Source organism: Crocodylus siamensis, chromosome 3 (genome assembly GCF_052110815.1).
Source record: "Crocodylus siamensis isolate JL-2025a chromosome 3, ASM5211081v1, whole genome shotgun sequence".
NCBI classification, from domain to species: Eukaryota; Metazoa; Chordata; order Crocodylia; family Crocodylidae; genus Crocodylus; species Crocodylus siamensis.
The window spans coordinates 197,499,978-197,513,887 of NC_143397.1; the positions used below are offsets into that span (position 1 = coordinate 197,499,978).

General features: G+C 44.4%; 1 protein-coding gene across 3 annotated transcripts in view; it reads right to left on the reverse strand.

Moving 5' to 3' along the window:
* Window positions 1–10,720: 10,720 nt before the first annotated feature.
* The window catches only part of MYBL1 (MYB proto-oncogene like 1), a 45,628-nt gene continuing 42,438 nt past the window's right edge, over window positions 10,721–13,910 (reverse strand). For all 3 annotated transcript variants that reach the window (XM_090040089.1, XM_090040087.1, XM_090040088.1), the window contains one exon: window positions 10,721–13,341. In XM_090040089.1, coding sequence (XP_089896215.1) covers window positions 13,213–13,341 — 129 coding nt within the window. In that variant the 3' untranslated portion in view covers window positions 10,721–13,212. The remainder of the gene's footprint in view (window positions 13,342–13,910) is intronic.

Genomic DNA, 13,910 nt, shown 5'->3' on the forward strand with positions numbered 1-13,910 from the left:
TGAGGGGGGAAAGGAGGGGGCAGAAGCTCAAGGAAGGGAAAGGACAGCAGTTAAGGACAGCCAACTGTGAGTATTTCACACTGGCATAGAGTTAAGAATAACAATGCAGAGGTGGGGGACAGTGGCAATAAAAACGGACAGCCGAGAAGAGAAGGTTGCCTCTGGAGGGCACCGAGAGAGAGGCAAGAGGATGGTGAAGGATGGGAGAGAACCCTCAGAGCATGCTGAATGTAGAACTGATTACAGTGGAACCCCAATGCACCGGGAGGTGAGAGCGGAAATTAGATTTACTGTGGTGGTTGGCTGTGGTGAAGATGGCCTGGTGAAAGAGACCCAACCCACCTGAAAGAGGAAAGAGAGGCAATTGTAAAGGAAGGACAAGCCCCAACCCAGATGGTTTTTCCATTGGCAGGGATTGTTTCGCTTACTTCTGTTTTTTGGTTATTCGTTATCTAATCTGGTAAAAGCTAATAAACAAAACAGCAATAAAAAAAAATAGTGCACATAGAGACCACCTGATTTGTAACTCACTCGGGATTAATTTATAAATTTTCTCCATTAAAGGCATGGCAGACGAGTCGCTGAGCAAGTCAGGGAGAGACATCACCCCATAACAACCAGGAATAAGACACACTTGAATCTAATGTGCAGTCCCACAAGTGCACCTCCTACCATGGACGTGGCATGGCAGGAAGCAGGATTCTTTTGACCACGCATTAGATTCAAGCATACTTTTACCTGCGTATGTAGAGGGGGCCTTTATGATTGTGCTTGTTGACTGTTTTATAGAAATAGCCAGTAAGCATGATTACTAGGGGCATTTATACACGTGCTATGGGAGTTGGGGGGAGGGGGTGCTTTAATTAAAGTGGCTCTAAGAGCCACTAAGGCACCTGAAGCGTGTCATGTATCAGCATCCCTGCACTTAAAATGGTGGTGGGGGTGCTTTATCTAAAGCTCATTCAACAAGCCTTAGATAAAGCGCCCTAGCGGGAACACTGATACATGAGACACTGGAGGCTGCTGGAGTGCAGTAATTACCATGCTCCAGCAGACTCAATTAATTAATCAATTAATTGCATCTGCTCTGACATGCTGTAATTACAGCACATCAGAGCATCCTTGCTGCTCATGTATAAGCACCCAAAGAGATATTTATGCTGTTCGCTCGACTAAAAAAAGCAGAAAGAATATATATATATATATATATATATATATACACACACATATACATACACACACACACACACACACACAATCCTGATCCAAGAACTTTTATTTAAAAAAAAAAGAAGGCTCCAGGTCTTGTCTATACTAGAAATAGAGCTTTAGTCATCACCCACCCACAAGAGTAAACCATCAGTCATGATTCAAGCAAACAAATACATGCTACCTGATTCAAGAAAGGGAAAGTTCCACCGCTGCAAAAATAGCATCACTTTCTCCCACAGGGTCTGCATTAGTATATATACACACCAGAGGCTTGCTGCCAATGACTGAGAACAAGACAACAGAATAACCAAGACTCTCCCCATCACTAATTATCTAAAATTAGACAGCAAAATTACTAGAAAACATGCTACAAGAAAACAAACCTCCATTAGTGGGAGGGTGACCAAGAGGTCCTGGTATGAAACAGACCTTATGGACTGAGGAGATCTATTTTGTCACAGAACTGAGAACTAGCAGACTGAATTTTGAACTTGCTACCATTTCTAATAAGCTGAAATAAAGCTAATAGATATAGTTTTAATTCTGGTTAATGTAAGAGAGTGCCCATTTTCAAGTCACAATATTCCTAAATGACCTGCTGGGTAACAGGGCTCTCGCTGATGTTACATTTGTCATACTTTATATGTGAGGTTCATAAGACGCAACATGAACAGCCACACGTTCATTTTATTTAATCATGGCAGCAGCAAGGGACACAACTCTGCACCCCACCCTCACTGCTGCTGGGTGGGCAAGGGGCACCTCACCATGGTGCAGGGCTTGTGGAAATGGCACCGAGCTTCCCGATGTGGCCTCCAAGGGAAGTGGTGCTGGCTCCTACTCTGGGGGTCTTTAAGAGGAGGCTAGATATCTACCTGGCTGGGGTCATTTGAGCCGTTTTTTCTCCTGCCCAGGGCAGGGGGTTGGACTTGAAGATCTACAAGGTCCCTTCTGACCCTACTTCTATGATTCTGTGACCTGTTGGGCCCTGGAGGCCCCAGGGGGAGGCAGTAGGGTGGGGAGCCCCAAGCCTGTAGCAGGTAGCCTGCCCCTGCCTCCACCCTGCACACAAATCTGGTGGGGGGGCACATGCCCCCCATAACCTCCAGGGTCACAATAGTGAGGATCCAGCTCCCCTGCTGCCCCTGGACAAGCTGCCCTGCAGCTGTGCATTATGACTCCAAGCCCCAAACCCCACACGTCCTGGCTGGGCAGCAGCCCCAGCTCCAGCACCAGCCCTGCCCAACTCCCTCCCTCACTATGGGGGTCCCAATTCCCCTCCCCTCCCCCCCACATCAGACTTACCTGTGGGAGCTGCTCTCCAGGCTGCCTGGTAGCCATGTGCAAGTGTACATGCACACGGCGCTCCCTGCCTGACTGCTCTTCTCCCATACCACCCAGCCCCTTGCAGACTGGAACTCTGCCAGCCTGCAAGGGGAAACCCACCATTTCCCAAGTTTTCCTCCTTTAAAAGGAGAAAAATCAGGGCTTGACTATGTTTTTTCATGGTGAACACAAAACCTGGATCCCTGCTGATCAGACAGGCCTGTCAGTGAACCTCCTGGTTTATTGACAGGCTCCCCTGGGGCAGGGGGAGCTAAAGAACAGCCCCCCTATCACCTCCTGACTGGAAAGCTTACCTTTGTAACAACTTTGTCATGCTCCAGTCAGGGACAGTGCACACCCCAGAGCAATCTTTTTTGTAGTAATACAAATTATATGGCACTACAAAAATAAGGTGCATCAGCAGCCTCATGAGCCTGTGTTTGTGTTGCCCCCCTTGCCACCTCCAGTGCTTAACCCCCAGATTTCTCTTTTACAGCCCAAAGTACAGTAAACACTTTAGTTCGAGCTGTATATATTGCCCACAATGCTAATGCTGAACTTTTTTTATACACTCACGTCATGCAAATAAAATTGAGGCCTTCTATGCCTTAACGAAAATGTAATGTCAATACATTTCAATTACAAATCTCTTTATATCAGTGCTGTACACTAGCACAATAGATGGTATAAGCATAATTTAGTGAGCTTCAGGAAATAGCACTAGGCCCATTTTGTGCTAGAGCAGAACATCTACTAGCACAGTGGTACTTAACCTCCAGGCTATAGAGCTCCCTACAGGTCTGGAAATTTGATGGTGGGGAGCAGTGGTGCCGTTAATTGCTCCCAAAGTTGTAGCAATTAATGCTGCCACCACTTTCCTGACACCAAATGACTGATCCCGCAGGTTGATTCAAGCCTGGAACCACTCTGGGGAGTGACCATACCTGAAGAATCCAGTCTGGGGACAGACCCCAGACCACTCATCCAGCCCACTGGGCTGAATGACTGAGCACCACTGTAGTACCATCATAACTGCATCTATGTAACGGAAGCACCCTTAACAAGATTGGAGTGTTAGAAAGGGTATTGGTGTGTTCATCATCTAAAACAGTGGTTTCTCAACCTTTTCAGATTCAAGGCACCCCTCTGAAAATGGCTGCACTTACCTTTGGGGGTTTTTTTACTGCAGAAAACTAGAGGTGCACTGATAAAGATTTTTTGGATGATACCAATGGCTGAATATTAAGCAGCCATATCGATCCAATAGCAGATATGCAGTCCGGCAGCTTCGAAAGCAGCTCACTGCTGGTAAGTCTGTGGGAGTGGGCAGATCAAGGCCCCCACAATGAGGGAGGCAGTGGGGTTGGGGCAGGGCAAGTGGCTGCCCAGCTGGGGTAGGGTGCGGGATGGAGGCAGAGGGTGTAGGAAGGGGTGGGGAGAAGGGGAGCAGCTCCCTACTGCTGCACACACCCTACAAGGTGGCTATTGCCACTGCAAAATTCCCTGTAGACCCCCTCCTAGCAGCCTGCCTCTGCACTGTGCACAAATCCAGGCAGCATATGCACTCCCTGCCTCCCCTGGGGGTGCGCACAGCAGCCGGGAGCTGTGCCCCTGGATGAGCTGCCCACAGCTCCATCTTGTGCCTTCCTGCCCCAACTGGGCAGCACCTGTCTCTACCCCTGCCCCAGCCCCACTCCCTCCCTCACTGTGCGGGCCTTAATCTGCCCCCCCAAAAAAACCCTCCCCGCCTCACACTTACCAGCCAGACACTGCTCTCCAAGCTGCTGAGCTGCAATCTGGCCATGTGCCTGCTGTAGCTGTGCACATGCACATGGCGTTTAATCGCTGACATCAGCTACACCGGCCAAAAAAGCCAAAAGCCAACAATTTAAATTTTCCTTTTATTGGTACCAATCCAATATGGACCAATACATCAGTGCACCTCTACAGAAAACTAATAGAACAATAATTCTGTTGCAAAAAACTCAGAAAGACCACAACAGGAGAGAATAAATTTGATTCTATGGATCCTTATTTGAATACTCTGGGCATGACCCCATGAGTGGGACATGTGTTCCCCCAGGAACAAGTAGCAGCAGATCTCCTGGAGTAAGAAAAACCAAGAAAAACCAAAAAAAACCCAAAACCCGGCTGCAAAGTAGCAGCATGGGGAACACCTGCTGGGTTTATCTGGTGAATCATGTTTAGGTGTTTTCATACCCCACAGTACTACTATTGCAAGATACCCTGCGGTACCCTTACAAGGATCTCACAGCAGGTTAAGATTCACTGATCTAGAATTATAAAGGACAGACTAAATTTTGGGGAGTGACACCAATTTCTTTACGTTTTAGGAGTTTTTGTTAGTTATTCACTTGAGCAACTTTAACTGCTTAATTAAGTCTGATTTGTGAAACTAACATTGTGTGCGTTTCAGTACTGCTCATTTCCTGTCTTCATACCTTTTTCCATGCCTCACAATCCAGTTCAGCATGCCACCTCCCATTCAAGATTCAAATCCTTTCTACATGATTTGCAGATTGGTTAAAAAAAGTACACACAAAAGATAATCTATGCTACGTATTTTCCCCATGATATTCACTCTTACGTTGTGAGCCTTAAGCAACACCTGCCTTCACGCAGATGTCAGGAGTCAAGTGGTAGTGGCGGGGGGGAAATCATCTTGAATTTAGGTAAAAATACAGTACTGGGCTATTACTCTTATAATGACAAAAGTAATAACATTATTATTAAATTGCTCTTATTACTTTTAGCTTAGCTCTCAACTAAAGCATCCATTTAGGACAGGACATTAAGCCCTGATGCATCAGAATAACAGTGAGATCGCAGGAGTTTCATTTGGTATGAATTTAGCCTGTAGTATACTTTGCAATTGTTAATAAAAATTGTGCCTGCATGCATTCTGAACTGCAGTACAACCCTTCCTGGTATGCACATGCTTACTGGTAGAGTTTATTCTCCTAGGTAAGGGAGAAGAAAATGTACTAATCTAAATGCATCTACCCTAGGAATTGTACCTGTAACTTTTCCAGTGGGGAAAAAAAAAAAAATCACTCATAGTCACTCATGATCAAAATAATGAAACAGGCTGCTCAGAGAGGCTTTAAGAAGTGTCAAATAATTAATACTTCCAATATTTTAAAGCTGAAATTTCCCAGAAGAAATTAACACGCTGTAAGATCTGGTGGTTCACTGGCTAGCACTTCTCCATTATGCATACTGTCAGAAGGACTGTTGGCTGTACTACCTCATATGAGTACAGACCTACAAAATAGCGAATGCATGATTTTCACAAGCTCTGCAAAAAAAGCACGGGCCCTGCACTTTTGGCGGGCTTGCTGAAAAAAGCAAAGCAAAGCAAACTTACTGGCAAGCAGAGAAACCCTGCTGTCTTGGAGCACTGGGGGAGTGTGGGGGGTAGGGCTGCTTGCAGGTGTAGGCACAGGGGTAAGGCACGGATGGAGCCAGCTGCAGGAGGCAGCAGCACCACGGGGTCCTAACAACTGGGCCAGGGTGAGCCGGTGCAGTGGCGGCAGGGAGCAGGATACAGGGCAGTAGCTGCGTCTTTGGCCAACCTAAGGTGAACAGCAAGCAGGACCTGCGGCATCCTCCTGCGTTGCAGTGGGACCAGGGGAGCAGAGTGCCAGCACTGCATCTTACCTTGCTCCCGGCATCCAGGGATGCAGCAGCAGGTAGACCATGGAGCAGCCAGGGTGGCACAGGAGAAGCTGCCCTGCCTCCAGTGCCCCCAACCCACACCAAGTGTGATGCTCGGGTCCCAGCAGGGCATGGGGCCAGTGAGCCAGAGGCAGAACCCAGGCACCCAAGAACAGCACTGCACAGTGGACAGGCGGTCCACCCCAGCCGCACTGTCAGTCCATCCATCCATCAGGGAGAGCACATGGAGGCTGTATTTGGCCCATGGAGCAACTGGATCTAGCTCACTGGGCCTGGGGAGCTTTGCCCATGCTGCACTGTGGCTAGGTGACAGGGAACTTTGCCCACGCCAAGCTATGGCCAGGCAGCAGTGTTGGCCAGTTCCTAGCACTGGCTCACAAACCAGAGCTGTCACTCTGGCCCATTGCCAGAAAATGTTGTTGACTACAGCGTGTATCCTGTTTAAGTATCAAAAGCATGCTTGAACTGTAGAAAAAAGGGACAGGCAGCAGGGGGACAGAACTTGCCCACACTCACCTGTCCTATCTCCACTAGCGCCTAGCACCCACATGTCACCTTGGCCTGCCCCTTTCACACCTTATCCCTACTGCTGATGCTCAATCACAACTCAAGCTCTAGCTTCAGCCCACACCCTCCCAGCCAGGCCGCCACAGTTCTGGCTCTGACCTGGCCCCAGGGTTGGAGCTGGAACTGCCATCACTGCAACCATTACCTGGCTGGGAAGGGACCAGAGCTATCAAGTGCTCCAGGCCAGAGCTAGAGCCACAGTTGAGGGTAAGCACCTGTGGGAAGGGCAGACTGCAGGGATCAAGGTGCAAAGGGAGGAGCACATGGGGGCACTGGCATGGTGATGTCAGCTGATGGGCAGGCAGCAGGGGGAAAGGGACAGAAGTCAGGCCACTTGACTCCCCTGTTGCCTACCCCCTAGCACTCTGCTTGCTTCCCTGCTACTGTTTTCCCTGCTGCAGCAGTGGAAGAGACAAATTTAGGACCACTCTCCAATAATTAGACTCTGTACATATTCAACCTGGGGGGAAGTGGGCAGCGGAGTCCCCCAGGGCTCAGTCCTTGGGCCTGCGCTGTTCAATTTCTTCATCAGCGATTTGGACGATGGGGTGAAATGCAACCTGTTTAAATTCACTGATGATACCAAAATTCGGGGTGAGATGAGCATGCTACTAGGGAGGGAAAGATTGCAGCAAGATCTGGATAGGTTACAGGAGTGGGCTGACATAAACAGGATGCGTTTCAATACTGACAAGTGCAGGGTGCTGCACTTAGGCAGTAGAAACCAGCAGCACACTTACAGAATGGGAAACTCCCTTCTTGAGAGCACAGAGGCAGAAAGGGATCTTGGAGTCATTGTTGACTCCAGGATGAACATGGGCCAACAATGCGAGGTCACGGTTGGCAGAGCTAACCGGAACTTGTCGTGCATCCACGGGTGCATCTCAGGTAGAGCCAGGGAGGTGATCCTCCCCCTCTATGCGACACTGGTTAGGCCACAGATGGAGTACTGCGTCCAGTTCTGTGCACCCCTTTTCAGGAGGGATGTGGACAACATTGAAAGGATCCAGAGGAGGGCCACCCGCATGATCCGGGGACAACAGGGCAGACCCTACATTTCATTTCATAGATTTCATTTCATAGACATTAGGGCTGGAAGGGACCTCGGGAGATCATCGAGTCCAGCCCCCTGCCCAAAGGGCAGGAAGTCAGCTGGGGTCATTGGATCCCAGCAAGATAAGCATCCAATTTACTCTTGAAGGTGTTCAATGTAGGTGCTTGAACCACCTCCACTGGCAGACTGTTCCAGACCTTGGGGGCTCGGACAGTAAAGAAATTCTTCCTTATGTCCAGCCTGAAACGGTCTTGCAGGAGTTTGTGACCGTTCGACCTCGTCATCCCTTGGGGCGCTCTGGTGAACAAACGTTCCCCCAGGTCCTGGTGGTCACCCCTGATAAACTTATAGGTGGCCATCAGATCACCCCTGAGCCTATGCTTTTCCAGGCTAAAGAGTCCCATGGCTCTCAGCCTGTCATCGTAAGATCTGTTTTCCTGACCTCTGATCATGCGCGTGGCTCTCCTCTGGACTCTCTCAAGCTTCTCCACATCCTTTTTGAATTGTGGAGCCCAAAACTGGACGCAGTACTCCAGCTGCGGCCTCACCAAGGCCGAGTACAAGGGGAGAATGACGTCCCGGGATTTGCTTGAGAAGCATCTATGGATGCACGCCAGCATTTTGGTCGCTTTACTAGCCACAGCATCGCATTGCAGGCTCATGTTCATCTTGTGGTCAATGATGACCCCCAAGTCTCTTTCTTCTGTAGTGCTAACCAACTACAAGACTGCGGGACCTGAACCTGTTCAGCCTTCACAAGAGAAGGCTGAGGGGGGGCCTGGTGACTGTCTATAAACTCACTAGGGGGGAACAGAAGGGTTTAGGGGAGATGCTGTTTGCCCTAGTGCCCCCTGGCATGACAAGGAACAATGGGCACAAATTATTAGAGAGTAGGTTTAGATTAGACATCCGTAAGAACTACTTCACAGTTAGGGCAGCTAGGAGCTGGAACCAGCTTCCTAGGGAAGTGGTGCTGACTCCTACCCTGGGGATCTTTAAGAAGAGGCTTGATGACTACCTGGCTGGACTCATTTAAGTCCAGTCTCTTCTCCCGCCCAGGCAGGAGATCTTGAATGTTTGTACACCAGAGTGCCCCAAGGGATGACTAGGTCGAACGGTCACAAACTCCTGCAAGACCGTTTCAGGCTGGACATAAGGAAGAATTTCTTTACTGTCCGAGCCCCCAAGGTCTGGAACAGTCTGCCAGCGGAGGTGGTTCAAGCACCTACATTGAACACCTTCAAGAGTAAATTGGATGCTTATCTTGCTGGGATCCTATGACCCCAGCTGACTTCCTGCCCTTTGGGCAGGGGGCTGGACTTGATGATCTCCCGAGGTCCCTTCCAGCCCTGATGTCTATGAAAATCTACAAGGTCCCTTCCAACCCTACTTCTATGATTCTACAACTCTATGAAAATGATAATTTATAAAATGTTCTGTGTATAGTATTCCAATTAGTGGAAGGATGGATCTAAAATGTGAAGTAGCCTTGAAACCAGGTAAATACAATATTTAGCCCAGCACTATATAAACTAGGGAAAAATCTACCCAAACTCTGGATATGGATCTTATTCTTCTAAACAGGCCCAACTAGCTTATTAGTCTTGGACAGGAGCTATAGAATCATATGGTTACAAAACCTCAGGGGAGAAGAGAGCAGTCTCTTCCAAGGTAGGTCAAATTCTACCCTGCATATATAAACGTGCTCCCAAAGAAAAGATAATTTAAAAACAGTAATTTAAAAACATTTTCCATTTTGTGTTATAGTAAACAAAGGCTGCTAAGACTCCTTTTTGTGTAAGCATGAAAAAGGAAGAGTGGGTATGAGCCCCAGACAAACTACTTTACTATGCCTCTGTCTGCCAACAGGCAATGGCTGCTGTTGCCCATATTCCCAGTCCATCCCATGGCTGCCTCAGAAGTGACAAATTGCAGCCAAAGCTGGCAAGCTCAGACGAGACAAATGTTCTACATTAGTGATGCTCAAACCCCAGCTAGATCTGGCTTGCAGAGCACATCATCCATGGAGCTGGACATCTGGTATTGGGGGAGCAGTGGCAGCATTTATTGGTCTCTCCCCAGATGTCCATATCTGTTGGGAGTCCCTTGGACCAGATAAAGTGGCCCTGAATGCTAGATCAAGCAGGGCTGGGCTGACACATAGCCAGATGTGGGCATGAGGGGCCAGGCTGGTGCACTGAATTGCAGCTGTAGGCCAATCCCACATACCAGTGCTACACAGGATACAGTTCACAGACTGACCTTGCACCCCTCACCCAGCCCATGGGACTGGAAAGTTGGGTACAACTGTTCTTAGGTGGGTTTTCTAGAAACTACCAACTGATAAAGAATTAAAAGCACTGTATAGATGAATCCAAAATGAATCTGTTAAGGTCACAAGGGAAGAGGGATTGATCTTGTTCTCCCTGAAAGACAGAAGAGTGCTTGGGACTGGGGTATGAAACTCCATTGGAAGGGCTAAGTAAAATTTACCTTTTGTCAAGAAGTGGCTTAACCTCTTTCCCTACCCCACCTGCATCTCAGAAATTAAGGCTTCAAGTAGTTAAGCTTTAAAAACAAAAACACTCACACCAACACCAAACAGTTTTCTTACAAAAGTTAAAAGGAAAGCTAAAATTTAAGCTACCAAAAGCCACAACACACTCCACTACACATTTGTTATGACAGTTCCACAGTAAAGTTATTTGGACAAGACATATTTTCTCTTTTCCCACTGACTGTTGTCAAATTATTTCAGCACCTACATACTTTTGGTCTAAAATTGGCTAATTAGAATATTTATAATAAGAGGAACATATTGGCCTTACTTCTCACATAAATAAGAGGCTTTTTTGATAACCTGGTACATAGATGCTTTATTTCTGATGTTAATATGGGTCTGTACTGTACGCAAGATTCATACATGAAACAAAATTTGTAGTAAAACAAAAAACTAAGCTTAAATCAAGGCATTTGTTGTATATCTTGTCAAAACCTTAAAACAAAAAATGGAGTATTATACATGTATTCAGTTTTCATGCATGTTTGGCTGCTACATGTACAATCTACTTATAAACTGAAAAAAATGCAAATGCACACAACATTCAAAAGATAATAAAAAGATGCCTGACATGTCAAAAAGTAAAACCTTCTTGCTAAAGCAACAAAGAAGCAGTTAACTAGAAGATTCAACCAATACCAACTCAAAATTAATACTACTTATCATAAATCTATTTCAACCATGGTATTGGTGGCTTTGGTGCAACAATTTCTACTAAAAAAGTCCATGGAAAAATCCAGCTCCTGGCATGAAAGGATTATAATCTCTATTTAATCCTTTATGAATTCATTTTGTACTGCAAGTAGCATTTTGCTTGTGAAATCTATTGCTAATTATAAATACAACAAAACCACCACTGCCAAGGAATTCTAGTTGGCTCCTCCTAATTTGACAAGAATGAGGAATTATCCTGGCACAAAAATGATTTTCAGATTTCTATTTTACAGGATTTTCTGCTGAAGTGTTGATTTGATTTGAAAGTTGCTGAAAGTTTGTAATGCTAACAGCAGCTAGGCATTTAAATGCTCATTTAAAATGGGAATGTGGAAGTCCTGAACTGTTTTTAAAAAGTATTCCAATAACGACACAAATTACTTTTCTTGTACCACACACCAGATGTTAAACTTTTGGAGTTAAAAACCATTTTCTATCATTTTTGGTATTGCCTGGTAGGATTTTTGCTACATCCTGCATAGCAATGGTTGATCTCATTAACCAGAGAACCAAACATCATTTTTCTTTTGTAATTTTACATACAGTGCATATGATGCTCGCTCTTTCCATCTCTCATAGCAGCAAGCCGATTCTGCTATTATCTATAGCAGCACACCCGGGAGTGGAGAGGAAGAGAGTGTCTGAATTATAAATAGCTACAACTATAGTATACAATTCTATTTACCTGTCAGTATTTGTTGATAGCACACCATTATAAATCTGCAAGAAGTTAACTACATAAAATATCTACCACAAAAGCAAACAAGACATTCCTTCAAAACAAAAAAAAAGGAAAAAACCATAAGTGCAAATACCTAAATAGGCAACTGAAGCAACTGTTGTAACCTGTAAAAGTTTACATAAGGACAAAGATTTTCATAAATAAAAGAATGCCGACTTCACAAGTTTAGTGTATATATGGTCAAACTTCTAAGTGCAGATAAGACTGTTTTAAGAATCAAGGTGCCAAGTTCTTTTTTTAAAAACATGTAATAAAATGAATTAATTTCTAGTTTATGTATAGGACCCAAACACTAGGTCACATACTAGGTCTCAAGCTCCCAGTCTAAATATATTAATTAAAACAAGTTATTGGAATCACTGTATAGTACAGGCATACTTTATAACTACTTTGTAGACCAACATGATTTAAAAGTTATATAGTGCAATCCTTAAGTAGATGTAACGAAGTACAGATTTGTATGCTTTGTAGTATGTAATTTTACTGCTCTTCTATACTTCAAAAGTTAAAACTTGTCCTTTACCATTTTTACTGTTATAACAGGAAACAACATTGGCTTCTAGACAACCTGCATATACATAAATATCTATTAAGCTTTAAAAAGGAAAATAAATTATAAACACATACTCCTTTCCAATTTACAAAAGTTTCCCTGTTCCTACCTACTGTACAATACATTCAACAATGGTCTCAGTTTCTGAGACTGAAGAAAATACTGATGCTTTACACTGATGTGAAACTTAATTCACCCTTTTCCTACTCATTTCTAGTACCATTTTCAAATAAATAGTTAACACTGTAGTTAAATTTCATCGTTTGTGCAGCATACCAACAACTAGTAGTGCAACTTTCTATCCTTCCATCAGGCACCTTTGCGTTGTGTTTCTTTATATGCTAGAAAATTTGCTACAGAAGCAACTGAACACTTAAGCAAAAGCACATTCATACAGTCACATGTTGTTCATCCAAAAAAGAAATAGTAAGGACCTGTAAACGTACCCTACATCAAAAATGTACTAATAGGAAAGTAGAAATTTAAGTCATTAAGAATAAACATGAAAAATTAAGATAAAAGTGTATGCTGACATTCACTGCAATGTTCTTTACTGTTTTTACATTTTCGTTTTTTGAAATATTAAAAAAATTCATTCTGGTTTATGCTATCCCTTACTTGAAAAGGCCAAAGCTGTGTCTGCCCTTTGTCACTTGAAAGAGACTTAAGATTTCCTTTGAAGTCTCTCTCAAACTAAAGACTTCATTTACATGTATTTTGCTGAAATCTCCTTCAGTACAGAGTTCATTTCATGAGGGAAGAATGGCCGTCAGTTGCAGAAATCATCACAATATTAGAGCCCTTGAAGTGCTACTGGTAGCTGTATATGTGCTCAAATATCTTCTTGCTTGTTCAGTCATGATAAGTTGATCTTCTGTTTTTCCATAAACAACAGCTTCCCATTCACAATTTGACTGTATTAAAAAAAAAACACAAAAAAAACCCCACACTTTTTTTTTTTTTTTTATAAATAGTCAATATGAAATATTTAAGAAAATAGTAATTAGGATTATATTAAAATCAGTTTACATATTAACTTTTAAAAGAGTATATATAATCAAATTCAAGTCAGGGCCACATTTATTCTCCAGTACTCTGTATGCAAGTTCTGGGATAAAGCTTACCATTTTTATACCTGTAGTGTATATATGCTAGATTCAAAGTTTTAGGGCAAGAGAAAACAAGTAGCAAGAGGTATTTATTGAATAGATTTGCTTCAATAAAGTTTGACTAATACTAAATTCAATGGAATCCCCATTTATCACACTCGGTTCAAGTTTCAGCTGGCAGTAGAATGCAGTATTCACATATATCTGGAGAAGCAAGGAAAGTGAAGGCATTTGAAACCCAAAAAGGATGAGGAATACAGTACTTTTACAGAACAAAGCTAGAAAGCTGTAAAGGATGGGACTGAAGATATAATCTGGGTCTGAGGCAGTGGTGGTGGGCTATCAATACTGAAGTGAAGAATGAAGGAATAACT